Source organism: Camponotus floridanus, unplaced genomic scaffold (assembly GCF_003227725.1).
Source record: "Camponotus floridanus strain SB8 unplaced genomic scaffold, Cflo_v7.5 scaffold37, whole genome shotgun sequence".
In the NCBI taxonomy this organism is placed as follows: Eukaryota; Metazoa; Arthropoda; class Insecta; order Hymenoptera; family Formicidae; genus Camponotus; species Camponotus floridanus.
In genome coordinates, this window is record NW_020229514.1 from 910,387 (window position 1) to 934,882 (window position 24,496).

Sequence of the window (24,496 nt, forward strand, 5' to 3'; positions counted from 1 at the left end):
CCTGCCGATGTAATGATAATAACGATTCGATCGATCCATTTTTCACAAGTAGCTATTTCCACAATATATATAGAGATAATTGGCATGCATTTCACAGGTCATATCTGTAATTAATTCGATATCCTGATAATATCGACAGCGTTATCGGCGATAATTATTAGATATAAAGGCTAACATGATTCCCTAAATTAATATAATTATAGATATAAAGACAGATTTTCCGCTCCCTTTGATTTCGGCGACTAATTTAATCGAGGCTAAACTAGATTTCATAATATTATATACAAATGTATTATTTTTTACAAATGTATTATTTTACAAATGTATTATTTTTTTTTAATGGATCGAATAAAATAAAATTTGTGTCACATTTTTAATTTTCAAAGACTCGAAAAAAAACAACTCGGATGAAAATAACTCCGAATGGGGGGAGGGGGAAACCATAAAAATCTCACAATTATTCCAAGAGGGGTGCGCGGCATCTATTAAAGAGAGAGACGGAATAGGTTGAATCGGTGCCTAAAATAGATATAAAGACGGATTCTCCACTCCCTTTGGTCTCGGCGACTAATTTAATCAAGGCTAAACTAGATTTCATAATATTATATAATGCAAATGTATTATTTTCTTTTAATGGATCGGATAAAATAAAATTTATGTCACATTTAATTTTCAAAGACTCGAAAAAAAGCCGGATGAAAATAACTTCGGGGGAGGGGGAAACCATAAAAATCTCACAATTATTCCAAGAGGGGTGCGCGGTATCTATTAAAGAGAGAGAGAGAGACGGAATAGGTTGAATCGGTGCCTAAAATATTCTCAGTCGATCCGAAACGGTTTGCAGAAATTTCGCACGTCGAAAAAAAGCCGGATGAAAATAACTTCGGGGGAGGGGGAAACCATAAAAATCTCACAATTATTCCAAGAGGGGTGCGCGGTATCTATTAAAGAGAGAGAGAGAGACGGAATGAGTTGAATCGGTGCCTAAAATATTCTCAGTCGATCCGAAAACGGTTTCGTTCATGCTCGACCGACGGGCAGATTTCGCACGTTTACGCATACACGACGACGATTTACAGCTAGGGCGCGGAGGGTGAGGTGGAGGGGCGGGGGGGCGAAGGCGGCGGCGGCGGCGCCGCAAGCGAGTCGTCGCGGCACCTCGCGGCGTCCGGTGGCGAACAGCGAGAATCGCGCGATTTTGCAGCGACGTCCGGGGGTTGGTCCCATCCTATCCGAGGTGTCGTACGTACCGTACGTACGTGCGGCGACGGCGGCGGCGGCGGCGGCGGCACGCTTTTGTTCCTCACACGCGAGTGCTGCGGGAGACGCGAGAGACAGGAGCGGCGTAACACGGAGCGTTACGAGCGAGCCACCACCGCCAGGAGGAGGAGGAGAAGGAGAGGAAGGTGGAGAGGAATCGAGGGAGCGAGAGAGGGAGTAAGAGGAACCGCGTCGGAAAGCGCTGGTACACGCGGTGTCGCGAAAAATGGCGAAGACGTTTCGCGCGGTGGAGGTCTCGACTCTGTCAAACAATGGACAGTCCACGCCAAAGTACAACAAACCGGTCACGCTCAATATCAATTACGACCCGCAGGGCCTCAGCGTCGAGCTTGTCTCAGGTACGGACGCGGCTAGGGATCCGAGGGCTCGGGGTCGTTTTCTCGGCGTCGACGGCCCGCACCGTCCCTCGGCGACGCGGCTGATCGATCACGCGATCGCGGCCCATCCGGGCGACATAACCACACTTGCTGGCCGTCGACTGCTTTTCTTCTCGCCCCTCTGCTGGGCGAGATCGCGCCCAGCCGTTTCGCGGCCACGGTCGATCGCCGACCGACGTCGCTCTTGGTTTGGGTGATCGGGATAGGTCGCTGGTCGAAACGCGAAAGATGCTCCTAACTCGTGTCTCGGGCTTTTCTTTCTTCTCCCTTTCGTTTTTTTCGTTTTTTTTTCATTATTTATCTTTCATCGTTTAAAACACTCGAATGAAAAATTGCAATGATAGGCCGAGTTCTATCGTTGACGTGCTACGTGATACCGATGCTATTGTTATACTTTATAGAGGTGAGATGACATTACTTGAATAGGCAAATGATACTTAAAATGTATAAATCATTGAGTTGCATCTGTTGTTTTTATCGGAGATATATATTATTCTGATGATATTGCTTTTTAAGACTATATTTTTATGCTTTATCAATATAGTTTTTTGTATTTTTCTCTTTGATATATGCAATAAGAACCAGAATGAAAAGATAACGCTTACGTATGTTAATAAATATTCAACATTCTTTTTAGGAGACGTTAGCAGCAAGGAAAAGACAAGTCTGTTGGATTTCAGTATTAGTACAGATGTTCTGGTATATCTCAATAGTTCGAATCATGAATAGCTATCATTACATTTGCTAATGAAGCAGGTGAGATGATAATTTTGCATCTCAAACATCTTGTGTTAAGCTTTCAAATATTACAAATGAACATTATCATGAAAACGTGTGTTTTTGCTCCAATAATATTATCTTCTATAAAAGTATCTGGGAAAGAAAATTTTAGTAGATATATATATATTTGATCCACAGATTCTCGCAACTTTCATTCGCACATAGTAAAACTCAAGGTAGGAAAGGGTATATCAGCATTTAATGAGAGGACGGAAGAATCCTCGGCGATGCAATATTTTCAATTCTATGGCTATCTGTCGCAACAACAAAATATGATGCAGGATTATATTAGGACTAGTACATACCAACGAGCGATCCTTGGAAACTTGTCTGATTTCAAGGATAAGGTTGTACTAGATGTAGGCGCTGGTTCTGGTATATTATCATTTTTTGCCATACAAGCTGGTGCTAAAAAAGTATATGCGGTAGAAGCGAGCAATATGGCAAACCATGCTGAGCTGTTAGTTGCGGCTAATAATTTGTCGGATAAAATAATAGTCATAGCTGGAAAAATAGAAGAGATCGACTTACCCGAGCGTGTTGACTGTGTAGTGAGTGAGCCTATGGGATACATGTTATATAATGAAAGAATGCTTGAAACTTACTTGCATGCAAAGAAGTGGTTAGTTCCAGGTAAGCAATTAAAGATATAATTTGCTTTTCTTCTGCTGATTTTTTCTATCTTTTTTTTTTAACTAAGTTATTTTAATCCATAGGCGGGAGAATGTTTCCTTCTAGAGGTGATCTGCACATCGCGCCTTTTTCCGATGAAAATCTCTATATGGAACAATTCAATAAGGCCAATTTTTGGTATCAGACATGTTTCCATGGAGTAGATCTCTCTGCCATGAGAAATAACGCTATTAAAGAATACTTTAGGCAGCCGATTGTCGATACTTTTGATATTAGAATATGTATGGCGAAATCGGTGAGGCACATAGTAGACTTCCAAACAGCTGATGAGACTGATTTACATAAAATAGGTATGAAATATTGAAAAATACATTGAAAAAATAAATTATATAAAGAGTACAATGAAACATTGCTAATGTTCTGCAAAATCATATTTCCTTTAGAAATAGATGTCGATTTTCATATACTGGAGAGTGGTACATGTCATGGTCTAGCTTTTTGGTTTGATGTAGCATTTATCGGATCCACGCAACAAGTTTGGTTAAGTACAGCTCCTACAGAACCTCTCACACACTGGTATCAAGTACGCTGCCTGCTAGAAAATCCATTATTTTGTAAAAGTGGACAACTACTCTCTGGAAAAGTCATTCTTATAGCAAATAAAAGGTAAATAGAGTCTTCTATCAATTTCATTTCTATAGTTTCACTTGTCTTCAGTTTCTAATATCTTGTCGCAAATTTATTTCTATACATTTGTTTTCAGTAGTCAGAAATTTATTTCTATACATATTTTACTATTATTATATATATACGTTATATTTCAGACAATCCTATGATGTAACCATAGAACTGAAGCTTGAAGGAACAAATATGGAAAGCAGTAGCAACACCTTAGACTTGAAAAATCCTTACTTCCGATATACAGGCGCTGCAGCGCAACCACCTCCTGGTTTAAATAACACTTCACCTAGTGAATCTTATTGGACAACTTTGGACGCGCAAGGTGCTCGACAAGCGGTGAATATGGTCAATGGAATGTCCGTTAATGGTCTCGGTGAAGTCTCAATGGACACAAGTGCGACCGTAAATCCAAATAATTTGCTGGCAATAGGTAAGGTTTGGTTTGACTCTTCAGTGTATCATTACATGTATTGAACGTACCGTGTGCGAAATATATATAATATTGTAATCGACGTCCTTGCCACATGCATCACGCCCAAGAAATTTTGATTCCCTAATGTCCGATTTTTGTAGAAAATATATTTATAAAGTCTTGTGTCACAAAATATATATGAAGGATGCCTATATGATCGCGCATATTGAATGATCGCTTCTCGGTCCGTATACATATATATATATATATATATATATATATATATATATATATATTTACTATACATTTAAAATATAAACTATTTAAACAAAAACATTTTAGAAATAATAAATAATTATCTTCGCAATGGAGACATTCTAAAGTTTAATATTGCTCAACATTTATAATATTTTGTCTCTATCGTTTTCTATATCATATTGTATCATAGATTTTATGTAATATCTTGTTATACAAGAACTTATAATTTTTATTTTTCTAAATCATTCATTATTTTATGTCATTTGGTTAAAATTTTATATTTTCTATAAGGCTCCTTCTATATAAGTGTATCATTGAAATTGGCATGAAATATAGTAGTTTGTAAATATTTTATTAAAACTTTTATATAGTAATGTACACATAAAAGTGCTTTGAAGACTGTTTTTATTAGGTATTGTTTTTCTTTGAAAATTGTAAAGCAAAAAGCTCTTGGATAATGATTACAATTATAGTTTGAAATGGAATTTATCAGCAGAAAAGATGGAATATAAGTCACTTTTGATTTTTATACGCTAATATTATTCCAATTACAGATGTTAGTATATTGTTAATTACATAAATGTCAAATTATTTGTCGAACTTTTTTATTGTGATGGTACTTACAGAATGGATTCACATATTTTATTACTGTACATCATGGGAGACATTTGTACAAAGAAGAAAAAGTTCCTTGTGATTGTTCTAATTTATACATATTTTGTAGAATTTGACTCGTGTAAATAAACTTGTTTTTAGTAGTATGGGTTTATATAAATATTTAATTATCTACTCTAATCCCATTTATAAAAATTGAGTTTATATTTTTTTAAATTTAATTTTTAGATATAAAATAGCTACAATTGTTTTTTATTTATTTTTAATACAATTAATAAACCTATACAAATGACAGAAAAATACTTCTTGTTGGGTACCAATAATAGATTATTTTAATATTTATATAAATTCTTTCAAATAAATTTATTTTATCTCTAGATGTCTGCAACAGTTTTAATTTTTTATTTGAGCTTTATGTGATGCTTTAAATACATATGTAATACATATGTGTGTTCTTTTTGTTTCTTTAAATAACAATCTTTACTAAATAAAAATTCAATAAAAAGTACATTAGTTTACTTTAAATATATTTGTGTAAATATATTTTGCTCAAACTTTTTAATAAATGATTTGTATATATACTTATACACATCTTTTATTCTCTTATTAATAATTAATGCATATATATATATATATATATATATATATATATATATATACACATGTGACTTATAATAATATAATTGTATGATTTTTTATAACAGGAGGACAACCAAATATTCATCCTGGTTCCATCTCGAGTACGGGACGAGGTCGTGTAGGAGGTACAGCCACGAGCACACAAGCGGCACAATTGATAGGCGGTGGAATAACTCCAAACATGTTTACATCACCCGCTACTGTAAGTGCAGCTTAAATATTGATATTTTGTGCACAGACTTACCGTATACAAGTTACTGTGAGCAAAAGGAGAGCATTTTTTAAAATAATGTTCTGAACAAGCATGAAACGACTGTTGCGCTGAAAATTTTTACTAGTTTTACTATCTAGTTTGCTACATATTAATTAAATAATTGACGTGAGAGACGGAAACTAAAGCAATACGTCTGCTTGCGTGACTTTCGCGCTACAGCTTGGTGTTACTTTCCAGCAATCGCTGGTCCTCGGCAACTCTTCTCATTATCCAGTGAATCCCAGCCTGATGATCGGTGACTATGTGACTCCTGGGAACGGTTTATCTCCGCAAGTATATCGGCAATGATCTACGGCGAAATCGTTTCTCGCCGAGTATTGCCGCAAAGTAAAACAGTTACAAAACGATCGTAATAGTTGTAGCAGTATTGGAAACAATGGCAACAACAGTAAGCAAAGCCGCAAACTGGTATTTAGCTCCCCGGCCAGTAAACTTCGACTCTCGTCTGCCGTACGGATTTTAAGTACCGTCGACTTGGCCAATTTTAATCCAGACTTTGGTCACAATAATGTCGCTTATTCAAGTAAAAGTACAGTTAGACATGGGTTTGCGTTAGATTGGAATCCCGTAAGAAATAATAGGTCTCAATGGGAGGCACGTTGGAAAAGACTGCGAGCCGTCCTCTCGTAGTTGTCATTAATTAATCATACATAATTAGTTTCATTGGCTATTCCATTTGGTCATCATTCGGAAAAGGTAGAGAAAAAGAGAAAGAATCTTCCAGATCGACGTGCATGCTTGCCAAATATACCCACATGAAAATATAATATTTTTTAATGACAATACAGTGTCGTCGCTCTATAGTATAGGCATCACTATATTTTACAAAGTTTTGACATAAAACTACGAAACGCGAATAATTTATAACGAAAGAGAGAATGATCGCGAATTGCTGCGATTTCTTTGTTTTAATTTGGTGAATTGAAATAATGATTTATAGAATCTACTAAGCATTCAAAGACAGGGGCATATTTTACTAAGCTGCGACGTTGGCTTGGTTGGGTTTCGATATCAAGCGACTTTTACACAAGTTTTTTAGAATAGGCAAACAATGTTTCGAGAACATTTTGAGAAGTGCAAAGAGCAATAATACATTAGGCGTACATTGTAGAGCACTCTGTGGCATTACCTGTTATTATTCAGCTATCTCTTGCTCTTGTTTTAATCAACGTGTCTTTATTACGTTAGCATGACAATACATGAGAAAGTACAACTTTTTATGAGTATTAGTTATTACATTTCAGTCACCAGTGTAATCCACATCGAGATATTTTAATTGTTTAATAGGTATGTGTGTGCGATAATTACTCATCTATCGATTACGTTTTCATAGGTAAATTGTATATATCTAATTGTATAACACAGATAGGGATACTTCATCTAGAAAGAGGAAACAATTGATCAAATCACGAAATCGTCCTAAATTATGAATACAATAATATAGTTATGTCATAGTGTGTAAATGTGTAATTGCAGATTCGTACAAATGTATTACACATTGAAAGAATTGCTCGAATGAAATCTTATAGTTTTATATAAGATGATCTGTGTGTGTAATTTATAAGATATAATTTTGCGTTACACTTAATTTTTTTTTATATATTTTGTAGTCGCGAGAAATGTCTGTTTTAAAAGGTTCTCATCAAGCTTTTCTTTTTTTCTTTTTTTTTTTTTTTCTTCAAAAATGCACGTGTAATTTAATACGCGCATTTGTAAGGCTACGTAATTTAAAAATTAAAACCGATATGTACGACATATTTTTTCTTTCTACCACAGCTAATTAATAATTTCTGTATCAAATTTTGTAATAAAAAAAATTGGTGGTGCCATTTTTGCATTAAATTTTAACATCACTTTTGCATATAATAATAAAATAACAGATATTAAAATCTTTCAAAATAGACACTTTTTGCTTGGATGATCTGTACACGTAATAAATGATGTTTGGAAATTTGTATATGTTCTGTAGTTATAATAATATTATGAAGTAAAGCAAAAATATACGGCCATAATGGCTTCTTATTATCTTAATTCTTTCCACTCATTGATACAGCAATGTAAAATTTAGTTATTGATAAGTGTAAATTGTATATTTCGCTTATTAATATATATGCAACAAAAGATAATTTTTTTGCTAAAATTATTTATGTTTTGAGAGAAAATTTATTGACTATATTTTCATTACAATTTCTTCTAATTAAGCTGATAACATAAATTTGAGTGTAAAGAGTTAAACAGATGCAGATATTAAACTACTTAACTACAATCTCTCATGTATAAAGCAAAATGTTGAGATACATACATGCATACATACATATATATATATATATATATATATATATATATGTATGTATGTATATATATACACACATACATATATAGTATAATTGCATTAAGGATTTTTTAAATTATATTATATATGTATTTATTATTATACAATAAATGTATGAGAGATATTCAATCAATCGCGATAACGTGTATAGAATCTGCTGTACATATACATTCTCAAATAATTTTTACATATGTATTGTTTAATTATGTATAAGATGGTTGATTGGAAACAGAACACTTGAATAAAAATTCTGCCAAATTTGAAGATTACAGAAATAAATATTATGAACACCATTTGATCTAGTACGTTAAAAGTTTCGTCGTATTTCATTTGTATGTATAAAAATATTGTGGATTGATTAGAAGTATTTGAAACTATCCAAGTCGTCTAATCTTACATTTGTATCATGATTAGAGGATTTGGATAGCTTTTCTCTTCAAATGTAGAATAGTTATTCTCACATACAAGTGTGTTCTGTTTTTGATATAAATTATCTTGTAATAATATTACCGTAGAGATCTCAAGGACTCTTTCAAGTCTTATTAATAAGTCTTAAGCAAGTTACGTTTTATTTGTTATTTCTGCACATATACTTGCCATCTAATTCCGATAACACCTCCTAGTTATCTCATCGCCGTGAATATGATTATTTTCAAACAGCAACTTCTTGAGTGTTACCTTCATAGGTTTTCCCTCGAAACTTTTCGAGGGAAATGAGTCACGCGCGATTCGCATAACGCACTTGGAATCGAAGCTAATTTGTACTTACTTTTCTCTATAGAACTCTTTCCTTTTTTTGCGCGCATACCTATGAGAGGTGTAAATAAATGCGCGGCTATTTCTCGATGAAGTATTCTGGAAGAGATGTATCATATACGCTTGTTAAATGCGCGCCTCGACACATACACAAACCAATCTCGTAACAGGCATTCCACAAGTGCTACTAATATTGCATGGTTTGTTGTAATTAATATAAGGGCCTGCTTCTTCCATCGTTTTTTTGGGATTAATAGCATCGAAAGCAAAATTTAGAATGTAACTTGATTTGTTTTTCTCCTTTTTTTTTACATCACTGTGAAAAAATTGAGGATGTAATTGCGAACACCATCAAACTCCACTTATGTAGATCTAGATATTGTTTTCGATGCAATTCTAATTGATGTGAATGTGTGCGTTTTTCTTTTTGTATCGTTAGTATATCGAATATATAAGACTGCTACACCGCTCGGAAAAGCATATTGACGCGATATTACATATCTCATCCCAGTTATGTATATCTGTGTTACGATTTTTGTCGTCTCGTATTTTTAATGTCATTCTTTATACCGTCTCAAGCTTTCAACATCTCACGCAATGTTCCGCCAACAAGTGTCTTCTCTTTTCAAATCTCAAAGAGTCGTTCGTCACAATTGGATATCTTGTCGATTATTAAACTGGGGCATAACTTTGTTATCTCTTTCTCATTCACATGCGTGTGTTTTCGGGCGGTATGTTCGAGTATTAAATAGTTCAGCAGTGTTATATAGAAATTTGTGCGTTTCAACGACTGAAAACTATATAAGAGATATCTCAGGTAGTTATTAACGAGCTCTCGAAGGATGCCTTTATTGCGCGCTAAATCTGGATTTGACAAAGTTACTTGGCTATTCGGCATCACGACGAAGATACAGACTTTACGTTTACGATTCGTACCCCGGTAAAGCGTAAAAGGATGGTTTTACGAAAACATTGTATAATCGCATAAAATCAGAATTATACAAATATAATCTATAGTGTAATTGTGTAGTAAAATTGATCGGTCATGTGTTTAAGATAAGTTTTTCTCGAATTAATTGTTTCCTTGTCATACCTGTGAGACTTTTTATTCACGTGACAATTTTCTAATGCTATAATTGTTCTTTATAATTTCAACAATTAACGAATATCTTTTTGAATATTTCTTAAATCATTTTAATTAAAATTTGAGAAGCAGCTAATTTTACTTTACATTTACAGATTATTCAATCTTTCATGAATGTAGTAAAGAAATATCATGTATTTATGCATGCAAAGTTTTACGATACAGGTGGAAAGACAAATAATTGATCACCAAAAATTGTAGTACTTACGTAACAGGATTACAGTAAAGCAGAAAAACATCATTCTAAACATCACATCATTAATTTGTTATATTTATTGTAAATACGATAATATTTTTGCAGCAGCTCTCTGTAACTCTTCTCTATCGCTTTTTTGTAAAAATTTTTTTTCTGTGCTATGTATACAACTCTAAAATAGCTTCTGATTTAATGCAGATGAGTTCAACGAACTTATAATGCTTATATTTATATCATAATTTTAATAAATTTCTTCTTCAATCACAATAATTTATTGTCAATTATTAGAATATTAATTTTGCGTGTAACAGATTAAATGGCGTATTTCAATTTTAATTTGATTCAAATGCAATTGTATTGCGCTGAATTGCGAGGCACATAAATACAAATAATATAAGTTTGAGCGATAAATTATTTGATTTTGAAGAAGTTGGCGACGTCACGCGACAAATTTTGGATATTTTTCTCTTTCCCAGAGAGTCTCATTTTTAATAAAAATATTTCAACGAATTGTCTAGTATATACAAATGTATTTTATGTGATCATTAAACCCTTTTACAATTAAGAAATCTGCCAATTACAATTCTTTTATATTTACACATTTTACATATTTCCATTTACATATTTCATTTTATAATTACACATTGTTATCTATAACATTATTATGAAATAATTGTGTTTTGTATCAAAATAAGTAATTAAAGAATAATATTGCAGAAAAAGATGAGACATATATGTACATGTAATGCAACTTTATATATTATGTGTCTGATTTTATATATTAGACCATTATCAATTTTTATTCTTACAAAAATATTATTATGTTTAAAAACATAAAAAGTATATGCACATATATAAAAGTATATATTTAAATTATAATAAATACAAAGTAAAAAAACTATAATACGTAGATTTTCGAGATATTGTATCGCGTTAAATGAATAATTCTGTCTATCGGAACTTAAATCATAATAATTCTCTTAAGAATTATTTGATAATGTTACGTAATTGTATTAATTTGCTCTTAGAGGGCATTATATATTAAACATTTCTACAAATGTACGATATACATTGTTTCTTGTACATCGAACAAATCTTTGCTCTCATATCATTCTTCATTATATTTACTTTCCATTCCAGTCGAAGATTACGTGGGCAATTAGCAGATATACTGTTACTGTTATGGTGCTTGTTATCATGATGGGAAATCCTACCCTGCAATATATCAAGATAATAGATCTTTAGTCTTTAAGATTTTAATGATGAGAATTTTTTGAGAAAAACGCGGTGACATCTTTTATTAGTTATAAATATTTTACCGCGATCTTACTTACTTGAAGAATTGCATGAAGCTAAATCTGTAGCCGTGTTGCTCCGCGACACCCATGCAAACAACGTTGGCAGTAGCTCCAATCAAAGTTCCATTACCTTTAAACATAACTATTAAGCTAAACAACACTGCTATTTATTTATGTAAAAAGACTAGAAAAGTTGGCACCTGCGTTAAAAAGCGCCAACTTGCGCGATGTGATTTTATTCTCTTCTATTCTAGATCTTATTTTCTTATTCTATGCGATAATTGAACAAACTAAATCATAATAATACTCTGCGAAAGCTCAAGTTCTATATTGAAGCTTTTACATACAGGACGGATTTTAAAACTTTGGATTATTTCAAGGAGAATCATTCGAGCTAACAATAAGACTAACTTTTCTTACCTCCCATACAAGCGCCAAATGTCAATGCCCATACCAAGGGTTGCATAGGCAAGCTGAGCTCACGATTTTGCGCGAGATTCGACGCGATTCTCACCATCATGGTAGCGAGCGGTACATTGTCGACGAGAGAGCTCGCAATAGCCGATACCCAGAGCAATAACAGTATCGCAACTGCTAATCGAGATTCTTCATTAACCGACAGAATAAAGTTTTCGGTTTGTTTGCCAATCCAAGTGATGAGACCCATACGCGAGAGAGCCTACGGAATTTTTCAATGTGTCTTTTATCAGATATCTTTTACTCCGAATATGTGATACGAGGAAAACTAACGCGAGAATTTTTTATAGGAGTTTTACTCTGACGTTACCTCCATGAGAACAAACAACGATGCGAAAAATAATAACGTGCTCCATTCGACGCGCGCCATAAGCCCATCGAAATCCTCGCTATCGGCCAATATTAAAAGCAGCGAGGTTCCGACTAGGGCGATCCAGCCCAGAGATAGATGCAAACGAGGCACGCTATGCAGGAAGAAAAGCGTGATGACAAAAGACAGCACAAATCCCGACTTTGCCATCAACCACTTATCTCTGATGGGATACTGAAAACGAAAGACATGCTTGTAGACAAATACATAAATTGTCATTTCATCAACTAGCAAGATAAATTGGACAATAACAGCTTCGAATATATATACTTCTATATATATATATATATATATATATATATATATATATATATATAATTCTAATACATGTACGATTCAGAAGCTCACTTTTTCCTGTAATTCCTCGAGCGTGGTTTTATATTTTTCTAACGCTGCGCTTCCTGTTATCAACTTCCTCTTTAGTTGCGACAGTAAACGTTGCACTTTCTTCAACAACGTCTCCCTCACCAGATTTTCGTCCTTGCTGTAACTGGACAGACTCGCCGCTGCTCGTTGCCAAATGGCAATCATGTGTCTCAGATCCTGCGAATGGATGTAAAATGTTTAATTTACTATATATTTAAATTATAACATATATATTTGTGATTGGAATCGATTTTTTTCTCCTCTGATGTACCTGTACGTCTTGTGGCTCGTTGAATCTGAGAGCTGCGATATCTCGGAAAATATAACGGATTTGCGCAGAAATCACGACCAACACCAGTATCACCCCGATACTCATGTGCAACGAGAATGTGCCAAAGTCGATATTCTGCGGCGATATAATTATCTGTTAATTATCTGTTAATTATCAGTTCGAGTATAATATCATAGTAAACACTCACGGCATTTTTGACATTTTTATTGGAAGCGATAATGACATTCGGTGGATCGCCAATTGGTGTCATCGCGCCTCCGATATTGGAGTAGACCACCATAGCGGTCAAGATCGGGACTGGGTTCAATTCCATCACCTCGCACAATCGGATAGTCACTGGTGTCATTAACAACACGGTCGTTACGTTGTCCAGTATCGATGACAGAAAAGCGGTAAAGAAGCATAGGGCTATGATCATCGGCCATAATTTGCCGGCAGTTATCTAACAAATGGAAACAAAATCATTTCGCGCATTGTTTCGGCTATGAACGTTTTATTTTAAGCTATTAAATATAAATGTTATTTTTTTCTCGCCTTGTAAGCGTAGACTGCTAGCCAGTCGAATATGCCGGTGTCAGCGATAATGGCTACTAGCACCATCATAGAGAACAATAGCAATAGCGTATCCATATCTATCCAAGAAATTATTTCATCCATACGTGGTCGCTAAAGCAAGATTATTTCTTAAATTTATTTTTCAACGTTTTATATTTTATACAGAAAAAAATATGTATGTATATACCTCGTTTAAAATCGCCAATATCGCAATAGACGCCATGGACGTTAATATAGCAGCCAAAGTTCTATGCACAACCTGTTTAATTGAATATAATAAATGTGATATTAATAATATTTATAAAATTTACAGGAATGCAAATATCTCGCGATATTAATTACCTCGAAAATAATCATGATGTAGAGGCCAATTAAAAGGAAAGCGGCGTATATTATGCCGGCATCGGCATTCATCGGCGACAGAGTGTAAGCTAAGGAAAACGAAAAATTTGACTCTGAATTTGTACGTAACTTGATAAACATTACACCGCGCGATAGTGCCCTATAAACAAAGTTGATAAATGAGTTGATGTGAAAAAAAAAATATAATAATAAATAATCATAGCAACGCACTCGCTATCGACGTTTATTTTAAAAGTTCTTTCCTGCTTCTGCTCAGGAAAAATGTCCCTCAAGTTTTCGGGCAGTAACGACAAGGTCCACACGTCGTTTATGTTCTGAAATTGACAAAAATTATGTGTGATTTAACAATTAAATAATAATTTATTCAGATGATTGATCTCTCTTTTTCTTCTCTTTCTGTTTCAGAATTGGCCAGATTGGCGTATTCTACCGTCGTAAAACGTGAGTACGTATGCAATAATTTTTGTAACGCTAATTTTCCTCAGTAATGTATATAAATACCTTCAAGTTCTCCAAGTTGGCATAGGACGGATTCTCGTCTATAAAAAGTTCAAGCCATATCATTAAGTGGTGCGTAGATAAATTCGTGTGCTGTTCGACTTTATCCGAGGGCAACATTGGTCCTTCCACCATTATGCTAATCAACTCGTTCGTAATAAACTCGCTAATTTGACAATCTGAGAAAACATCATTAAGGATATTCCAAACGAAAAGAAAATTATTTTTCATTAGATTTACGGATGAATTTTAATTTTGTCAGATTACATCTCGAATTAGACGAGACGATTTTTTAATTGAAAGGATACTCTTAATTTGCCCATTAGAAATGGAAAACCGATGCATTGTCTCGATCTTCTCAGATTTGAACATGAGTATTATCTGCAATATGAGGAATACAAGTACAGACGCATAGTTATAAGATACAAGTTCAATCGCAAAGATAATTTTCTTACTGTAAAAAATAGCCAACAGCAGGAGAGCACGATTAACTTCGAGTAACGACAAATCGGCTTCTGCTTCTCCTGCGTGTGAATATCCTGCCCGTCCTCGTCGACGTTGCTTTGAATTGTTTGAATTTGATTTGGATCACTGCAAAATTATTATATGAATCATCGTTTGCATTCTTCTTGAAACCAACCGTCAATGACATAAGATACCTGATTTGCGTCACAGGATGCGGGCACATGTTCACAACGAGGCAGTCTTTCTTCATGCAATCCATGGATCTAGGAATATCCGTGATCATTAGAGGTATGGTTTTGACTATACTTGCATTTTATCTCACCTCGCCTCCGCTATCCGGTCGCATTCTCTCTGGAAAACCGCCAACCTGGGATCCAGGCGAATCGTCTCCGGCAATTGACTCCAGGCGCGGAGCACATCATCGGTGATCTGTCCGAATATCATGGAACTCGAGACAGAGGAGCTAGGACTGATCGGACTGGGCACAACTTTGAGAGGATACTCGTTACGAAATTATATCAAAAAATTACAACCGAGTTATTTTACTTAATTTATTTTTTTTTTATGTCTTGTATATACATTGTGTACCTGAGTTGCTACAGCTGCAGTGAGCGATCTGTTCTAAACCTGTCTTGAAAAACACCCGAGGCCTCCGCAGATCCGTTTCATCGTCACTTATATCGTTTTGCGACATTACAACTGTTTTGAAATTTTTCGTTATTGTCCTTTATTATGCGTAATATTTTAACTGAACTAAAATGTTAGGTTTATTAAACTCGGGCATTTTATTTACGCTCAAACCGCACACATTATGATTGAATCTTTGAGGACACGGTTCTACTGCAGACAAGATTTATCCGCTTATCCTTAGAGGTCACTCTACTGTTTATATTTTTCTTATACGGAGATATAATCGTCGAGCTCAAAATTTTCATATGATAGATACAATAGAACTTGAGATGATAAATATATTAAAATATTTATTGAATATAGTCTTCACGCAATAGAACAAAGAAATATGTAAAAACATAATCCGCGAAAAATCACGTGTTTTATACAAATTTGAATTTGTCTTTTTAATATAAGAATTGAAATATAAAAATTCAAACTTTATCATTACCTAAAATATTGAGTATTTAAGAAAAAATTAAATATGTGTAACTGAAAATAATTTTATTTTACAATTAATTGCAAAATAGTTTTATTTTACAATTTGAACATATAGTATCTTCATGTGTTATATGAATTAAAAATAATTGACAAATATTTTTAGTTACCCATCAATCACTTTGATACAATATAATTGTATATATAACAATCATTAACATTGACTAAATTATATGATTCAACTGTACAATATTCAAGTCTAAGAAATTGTATCGACTGTGCAAAATTATTTCTAGTACATCGAATAAGAATTTCTATGTGAATTAAATGTGTGTGTACACATTCGATTCACATAGAATAGTAGTCTCATAAATATTAAGTTATATACATATTATATATATAGTTTATTAAAAAAAGAATCATCAACTAGAAGCTTCAGACACTCTCTTACATGCATTTCATAGATATTATGATAATCTTCACTACTACATTATCGCGTTATGTTATTTTGTTGAAACGTTGCATAATGTATCTATTCTTGTCATGAATAACTTAAAAGTTTTCGAAAAAATCTTCACACAGAGTATCTTAAGCATCGACTAGCTTTCCATTTTCCTCTTCATCGATTTCCTTCTTGAGATCAATTGATCTCTGACGCATGATAGACTGTACATCGGCTATAGCATACTTTGTCATCGTATAATTATATCGACAAAAGCAAAAATAAACGATGGAGACACAGAAGTAGGATCCTAAACTCATAGCCGTCGCCAGCTTAACGCGACTCGTAAACATGAAAGTGCCCAGGCCGGTGGCGAAGCCGCTGTAGATGCCATACAACTGGCTGTCCCTGAAACAGGGAATTTTCCTGATGTCTCGACCAAACAGCATCACCGCCTTGGATTGATCATCGTCTATATTTCCAATGTCCATCGCGTTAAGTTTCTGTTAATATAAAAGAATATAAACGTCTTTATGAGTTTGTTCTTTTCAGCTGAACTAGTACAGCCAATTTAAGTTAAAAAGAACAAACCTTATGTAATTTTGGGCAACAGAAGGCGCAAAGTAAGGCTAAACAGATGGATATTCGTTTCGGTTGCACTCTGCCTCTCCTTTTCTCACAAGGACATAGATAAATACATTCATTTCACGTTTCAAGTATAAATGAAAAATGCGAAAGGTATGAATGAAATCAGAATCTTATCCTCCTCGGAGAATCAGCTGTTCGTTAGATGGTACCCGACATTCTCGCGCGAGGGCGCTGCAAGCGCGAAATCAGGGCGGCCACGACTCGAGCGCTCATTCGGCCACGTTCGGCTATCGCCGATCTCGGTGTTTCAGTTGCGTGTGGGGCGCCGGTTGACATTGGTTGACATCGTGGAGCGGTCGACGCGTGCTATCGAGCCCGAGTGACAGGTGGTGCTCCCATCCCATACACATTAGTCGCTCGCGCGAGGATCGCGACAAGGAGGACGTCGTCGCGTCTGTAAAGTGTGGTGTAACGTCTTTCTGCGGAAAGGAACGCGCGTATCACGAGTGAGGAAGAGGTGAGAAACACGAGGAGCGCCCTGAACACAGCCGCAAGTCGTTACTCCGACTCGTATACGACTCCCGCGAATACTAGTCCAAATCGCCGTGACATGCACGCACAATCGGTGCGTAGCTGCTCCTAGGTGCTCCCTTGTGTCAGGTCCTACGATGTATACCACATATCCGTGCGACGACTTACCCGGGAGATTCAGCTGCAGAAGAGGTAAGCGTTTGTCCTCTTCGGTGTGTTATCCTTGCACCTCGCGAACGTCCTCGAGCGCAAGATTGCCTGTATCGGGGCCCTTTAACCTTGTATCCCTGAAGACGTTTGTGATTAATCGTAATTGAAACACCTCACGCAACGATTCTCGTTGCTGAATTGGAATTTGTGATTCTGATATTGCAATTCGATTTTTCGAAGCGAATCGTGATATCGAGATCCCGATGCACACGCACGATACAGGTATATCTCGTAAATAAACGAAACGTATGTACGTTGGAGATATCGAACGTCATCACGTTACGTCATCATGTATGCGCGAAGCGCGCTACTCCCAAAAATGATCATTTATACATAACTAAAGGGTGGAAATAAGAGGCGCAAAATGTCGCGTTTACAATTCATATTTCAGAAAATATTATTCGAGAATTTTGACATACACACTTGATATTTTTCATTAATTTGAATTTTTTCGTGATTTTTTTTTTTTTTTACCTCAACGAGAAAATATCTTCGTCAAGAAAATATCCTTCGTTTGAACGAGATGTGACGGCGAGTTTTTTTCTGAAACTCTCGCATGAAAGTGGACGACTTTATTTTTTTGCAGCTTATTCGAGATTACTCTCCGGCAGGCCAGACATAAAACCGCAGGGATTTTCGTTTCTGTGAGTACGGAATCGCGGAAACGCGGTGTGATATTCATTCAGGATAGTCCGCAGGATGCGGCGCGTGTAACTTTTATTAAGGGGAAAAGGTGCATGCACGCAATTTTCTCGCTGCTATTTCACTACTAATCACACATGTCGCTATCTCTCTCTCTCTCTCTCTCTCTGTCTCGCATTTCTTCTTTCTTTTGTACTCTCAATTTTCACGAAAAAATTTTCCATTCCACGGATTAGCAGTTTTAAATGATTTACGAAGAATTCGCGAATTAAGGAAGTTAAATGCAAGGGCTCTCGATTTTAAAAAAGAGACTAAAATTTAAAATTTAGATAATAATTTTTAGATAATAATTTACTCATCAATTGTATCAATAATCATCATATAATACAAATTGAAAAAATGAATAAAGTGAAAAATAAATGATTCGTTAAGTTAACAACAATTCTCGAAATTTCGATTTTTTTTTGCAAACGACAGAGTCCGATCGCGGAGATTCTTTTTCCTTGGAAGAAAATAATGATGCGACTGGGTCCAATATTAGAAAATTACACCTATGATGGCGCAGAATATCTCGCAGTATTTTGCGATGGTCGCTAACGGTAAGCGGAGATTTCGCACGGGAGAATCACTGTAAGAAAGGTCAGATTCCATGCATTTATATCGCGAAGCAGCGCGAAGCCGCAGACTTGCAGACACAATTACCTGTCGCTCGTAAATCAACCCGGATTTGTATTAAAACGGACGGGCCACATAGATCGCATCTTCCACGGCAAGGAAATAAGCGCTGCGCAAAACCGAGTGCACACAAGATTTGTCATTACCGCGATGTATCTTATACTCGTCGATTTTCAGTTTCGAGATACCTCTACCTCGAGTCGAAATTTTACTCCTATTTTCAATCTCGATCTTCTCACGTTTGTAACTTGAAGAGAAAGGATTTCCGAATAAATTGAATTTGCATAAGAATTAAGCCTCTACTCTCTTAAATTGAATCAGTGAGAATGTCATTGATTAAAGTAGTGTGAAACAAGATTTCATCGAAAGTTAGTGAGAATATTTGATCTCTTTGACTGAAAACACGTCATACTTTAGATTACTATTATTTGGGAAATTTTTTTGAAAAAATAAACACATATATTTAAAGTAAAGCATGTTTAAATAATATGCAAATTCAGAATTGTAAATAATATGTAAAATAAAAATTATATTCATATACTTTTTTATTCTTAAGATATAATAAATCGAAAAAAATGGACAAGATTCTTGATTAAAAATTCAAATATTTCTTTTAACAAAATATATATAATATATAAATTTATCTCATATATAAGATGTATTTTAAATTATCACTGCCTCAAACAATTATCATTACTAATTCTTTCAGTAAGAAAGAGATGCTTTCTTTTAGTGAGAAAGGGATAACCTCTTTTAAGAGAGCAATTTGTATTTAAGAAGCAGATGAACAATTAAAAGTTCTAAATCAGATCTTTCGACAAAATTTTAAAATATATAAGGACTAACTTTAAAAGAGAATTATATTTAAAATATCAGAGTAGATGTTAGAGATTGAAAATTGTGATCAACAATAAGAGAAAACTTTTGACTGGGGGGGCTCTTTGGAATCTTCGAATTTCGGACTTATTCTTCCGTATTTATGCGTCGCGAAACGCGAACATACATTTTCGTAATCGTCGCTCTCTAAACCATAAAAAAAATTGGGCCAGTGCCATTTATTGTCCTACATCAGAGATCGTAGCACGCGCCGGATACCTTTCACCATCTATGCGATGCATTTCAAATTAAATTCTTTGGAACGCTCCCACCTACCTACGCATGGATTTTTTTTTTAAATTGACAGTCAAACATATGTTATCTCCAAGAGAATTGTTTGGCGCGCGAAAATAAATCACGCACATAGATAACGCGTTGCAACCAATATTTTCGCACATTCTAATAACGCTATTCGAGGTATTCGATAACGGTACTCGCGATATTCATCTCGCTGAAAGATTGAATAGAAAGAGTGAATCATTACATTCCTCCGCTCGGGTCAATATCCGTCTACGTTTGCGATCGAATTTTAGAAGCGAACGGTATTCCCGATCGGATCTTTAAAATCTTCGTTCTATTGTCTCTCGCGAGATTTATCCCACCCCATATTTTCGCTGATTTAGTGCGATTTAAGAATATTAATAAAATATTTTATTTATCTCGAATTTATTTTTTTATATTCAAATTATTGTAAACAACGCGGAAATTTTTAACGATACAAAATGACTCAAAGAAATCCGAGATTGAGCAAGGATGCCTCATCGTGTCCCGAGTTTCTTGGAGAGTGTCCTTTCGTCTCTCGCGAGATTTATCTCATCCTATATTTTCGCTGATTTTAATGAGATTTAGGGATATTAATAAAATATTTTATTTATCTCGAATTTATTTTTTTATTTTTTATTTTTCAAATTATTGATATTATGCCTCGTGTCTCGAGTTTCTTGGAGAGCATCCTCTCGCGAGATTATCTCACCCTATATTTTTCTGATTTAATGAGATTTAAGGATATTAATAAAATATTTTATTTGTCTCGAATTTAATATTTTATATTCAAATTAGATTATAAACAACGCGTATAATTAGTATAATTAGTATTATAAACAACGCGGAAACTTTTAATGATACAAAGAAATCTGAGATTGAGTAAGGATGCCTCGTGTCTCGAGTTTCTTAAAGAATGTTCTTTCGTCTCTCGTCATATCTAACGCTTCCTCTTCGTATATCGCAACGTTGGCGCATCTAATGGGAACGCGAGTTTGATTCGTGACCTGTAGATCGAGAATCGGGACCGTGTAACGTGAAAGATAATCATAGTGCACCTGGAGACGTGCATTCAATCGCGCATTTTCTCCCTTCGACCGAAATAGGCCTCTGTATATCGATCAGCACGGACTTATTTATGCCTATCAGTGGCGGTACTTTTTCCATTTCTTGGCGCATATATCTCTTTCTGCATATCTCCTACGTTTCTTCCTTTGTTTAATAAGGGGAATCGCGAGTAATAAAGATATTCGCGTCGTCGGTCGACGTCAGTCGACTGCGAATATTAACGATGAATGGGAGAGGCAGAAGTGTGTGCAATCAGGATGATTATTACACGCATAGTTTAACTTCTTCCGCTAGACGCGTGTCGTGTGATGGTACGCAAGCGTATAAGAAATGATGGAAATTTGTCTACTAATCTCTACGTGAAAATATACTCTAGTGTATCGTACTTTGTGAAGCTCCAAACTGTACTCTCTTCTAAATTGGGCTTTAATAAACGTAGAGTAGAGCACAGAATAGTGCGGAAAATTCGTGCGAATCTAACACGTACTTTTCACGTTGACAGTATTCGGTGCTGGGACAAGGTTGGCGGATCTATATGGGGCAATGCGTGTCTCGTAAGGCGGGCGCCGTCGTCGCAGCATCCGGTCATCACAATTCGCCTTCGTACCGTATCATGGACAAGGCCCAGAAACAGGTGAGCTCCTCTCCGAATTGAAATTTTCCTTTTACCTTCAGTCTTAACTTTTTCACGTTTATTCGGATTCTAGAGAATTTCGACAGTTTTAATTTATGTAAGAATTGAGCTCCTACTTTAAATAGTCAATTTTTCATTTAAAGTCTTAAAAGAAGAGCTTTCCATAAAACTATACACAGAAAAAAAAGTGTTACTTAAACTAACGCGTTCATTGTTTCGTATATACGCAACAATTTATAATCTTCTTAGAAGAATTTAATAATTTTAAATTTCAATATTATAGTCTTAATTTAATATTGGTGAGCTCCTCTCCGAATTGAAATTTTCCTTTTATCTTCAATCTCAACTTTTTCACGTTTATAGATTCTAGAGAATTTCGACAGATTTAATTTATGTAAGAATTGAGCTCCTACTTTAAATAGTCAATTTTTCATTTAAAGTCTTAAAAGAAGAGCTTTCCATAAAACTATACACAGAAAAAAAAGTGTTACTTAAACTAACGCGTTCATTGTTTCGTATATACGCAACAATTTATAATCTTCTTAGAAGAATTTAATAATTTTAAATTTCAATATTATAGTCTTAGTTTAATATTGTAATTGTCTTCTCAGGAATATATAATTATTTAATTCTACTTTAAGAAAATTATATTCTTTGATTTGAAAATGTTGTTTTTTATCTAACATTGTTTCTTTTTCATTCAAGAAAATTAAATCTTAAATCATAAGAATATACTTTTCTCGATTGAACTATATAAAATGGCTTCGTTCAAGTAAGCAGTTATTCAAGCAATTTTATTTTTCTTTAATTAATGCAATATAATCTCATTTCAAGATTTCCATGTTAAAACTAAATATATTTTCAAAAGAATGTCCTTTTTTTCTGTGTATATTCTCTTAAATGGAATCAATATAGAAATGATGGAAATTCAATCATAGAAATTAGTTATTAATAATCGCAATTAGTGATTGATTTTTCAGTGAAATTTCTCATAATAAATACAATTGGCTGATATTCGATAAAGGCCTTGTCAGCCTTCAGTGACATCTTTACTAATTTAATTTATGTAAGAGACTAGGTTGAATAGCTCCAAAGGAGCTCATCTATTTAAAGTATCACGAGAGATGTTTGATTGAAAATTGAAATCGAAAGTAGGAGAATAATTCGACTCGCTGTCAGGATGCCTAGATTCGAGTCGTCACGACTCGTAAAAAACCATCGCGCCGTAAAAACGCTCTTTCTATCATCGATGGACATTGAACTTCGAGGCGACGTCGAGTTTCGCTCGCCGGATCGCGTTCACTCAACTCTGTCCCTGACTCTTTTTTCTCGTCATTGCGTTTACATAATATCCATCGGATACTGTCCGCGCATGTAGTATATAATACGCAACGTATCGCGTGTACATCGCATCGCGATCGCGAGTAGCGTACGCATGTAGCGAAAAATCCAGCTGATTGCACGGACGGTTAAGCTAAAGGCCACGTTGAAGTTCAATGCCCTTCCTCAACCAAGTTGCACCTGCAACGGTATCGCTATCACCTGCGAATATATCATTCGTGCGCATCTGTCATGTTTATACGACGTGTAACACGATTTAATGCATCCCGGTTCATTCCGTGAAAATCCGCGCGATCGACGACGCGTGAAAATTGCATTACGTCGAACGTGTTGAGTTACATTATTCCTCGTTGTCTTTCGACATATATCAAAGTTAAAAGTCCAACCAGCATGACTATTTTATTTTACATACTCGAAACGAGCGGCATTTCTTTCTTACTTTCGCGATTTTAATTTTCAATCTAACATTTATTTTGATATTTTATTCTCTTGAATATTCTATTTAATCTACAGAGTTATGGATTTTAAGTGAGAAATTTATTTATTTATATGAAAATTGCCTAAGTAATTATTTATATTAATTGCCTAAGTATTTATTTAAATTATTAAGTTATTAAATTTTAAATTATTAAATTGAATAATTATTTATTTTAATAGTGTATTTATTTATTTATTTAATAATTAATTAAAAATTAAATAAATAAGTGAAATAAATAAAATTAATGAATAATAAAAAAACATATGAATGATATTATATAATGATAATAAATATTTGTTTATTATTTGAAATACAAAATATAGAAGTTTAATAAGAACTTTAATTTGAATAGAAAATACAAAAGTTTCCTATATATAAATTAAATATTTATAAAATTTTTTTAGAAGCCATAAATGAAGGTTGAAAATAGGAGGAAAATTTCCATTTTGGAAATCCATTCAGGAAATTTACATGGTTATTATGTCAATGATCCCTTCTTTCGTATAATTATTTGCAATCTGAAATCGGCACTTTCGCATATATGAACGTGAAGGAAACGATTTCGTGTATAATCATTCGTA

The 24,496-nt window shown here is 34.5% G+C and overlaps 4 protein-coding genes across 12 annotated transcripts in view; 2 read left to right on the forward strand and 2 right to left on the reverse strand.

The window, feature by feature from the left end:
- The first annotated feature begins 1,161 nt into the window (after positions 1–1,161).
- Positions 1,162–7,712, forward strand: LOC105253266 (histone-arginine methyltransferase CARMER). Its single transcript, XM_025411036.1, is given in 9 exon segments — positions 1,162–1,619; positions 2,296–2,343; positions 2,346–2,414; positions 2,577–3,071; positions 3,155–3,421; positions 3,515–3,737; positions 3,896–4,182; positions 5,742–5,878; positions 6,110–7,712. Coding segments are annotated over 9 exon segments (1,788 nt in total). The 5' UTR covers positions 1,162–1,486; the 3' UTR covers positions 6,239–7,712.
- Positions 7,713–11,296: 3,584 nt separating this feature from the next.
- LOC105253267 (P protein) lies at positions 11,297–16,033 on the reverse strand. Its single transcript, XM_011261170.3, has 17 exons — positions 15,651–16,033; positions 15,385–15,550; positions 15,257–15,325; positions 15,053–15,188; positions 14,906–14,978; positions 14,601–14,776; positions 14,310–14,413; positions 14,079–14,238; positions 13,924–13,995; positions 13,716–13,847; positions 13,369–13,623; positions 13,161–13,295; positions 12,872–13,066; positions 12,464–12,697; positions 12,097–12,355; positions 11,713–11,806; positions 11,297–11,593 (listed from the first exon to the last, which is right to left on the reverse strand). Exons 1-17 carry the CDS (start codon positions 15,754–15,756, stop codon positions 11,503–11,505), a joined length of 2,457 nt encoding a protein of 818 aa, XP_011259472.1. The 5' UTR covers positions 15,757–16,033; the 3' UTR covers positions 11,297–11,502.
- A 304-nt stretch (positions 16,034–16,337) lies between these two features.
- LOC105253283 (cytochrome c oxidase assembly protein COX20, mitochondrial) lies at positions 16,338–17,450 on the reverse strand. The gene is made up of 2 exons (XM_020028119.2): positions 17,203–17,450; positions 16,338–17,114 (listed from the first exon to the last, which is right to left on the reverse strand). The coding sequence occupies exon 2, from the start codon at positions 17,100–17,102 to the stop codon at positions 16,758–16,760; it is 345 nt and encodes a 114-aa protein (XP_019883678.1). The 5' UTR covers positions 17,103–17,114; positions 17,203–17,450; the 3' UTR covers positions 16,338–16,757.
- A 60-nt stretch (positions 17,451–17,510) lies between these two features.
- Positions 17,511–24,496, forward strand: part of LOC105253268 (homeobox protein prospero) — a 29,829-nt gene continuing 22,843 nt past the window's right edge. For 7 of the 9 annotated variants that reach the window (XM_011261173.3, XM_025411030.1, XM_025411031.1 and 4 more), the window contains exons 1-3: positions 17,511–17,922; positions 18,527–18,584; positions 21,965–22,096. In XM_011261173.3, the coding sequence (XP_011259475.2) occupies positions 21,998–22,096 (99 nt within the window). In that variant the 5' untranslated portion in view covers positions 17,511–17,922; positions 18,527–18,584; positions 21,965–21,997. The remainder of the gene's footprint in view (positions 17,923–18,526; positions 18,585–21,964; positions 22,097–24,496) is intronic. The other 2 variants (XM_025411029.1, XM_011261171.3) reach the window with 2 other exon arrangements.

Coding starts and splice junctions, on each gene's coding strand:
- LOC105253267 (XM_011261170.3), bottom strand. CDS start 15,756: ATGTCGCAAAACGATATAAGTGACGATGAAACGGATCTGCGGAGGCCT. Junction 13,996..14,078: donor ACATCATGATTATTTTCGAG/GTAATTAATATC, acceptor TCAATTAAACAG/GTTGTGCATAGAACTTTGGC. Junction 12,356..12,463: donor CGTTGTTTGTTCTCATGGAG/GTAACGTCAGAG, acceptor AAAATTCCGTAG/GCTCTCTCGCGTATGGGTCT.
- LOC105253283 (XM_020028119.2), bottom strand. CDS start 17,102: ATGGACATTGGAAATATAGACGATGATCAATCCAAGGCGGTGATGCTG.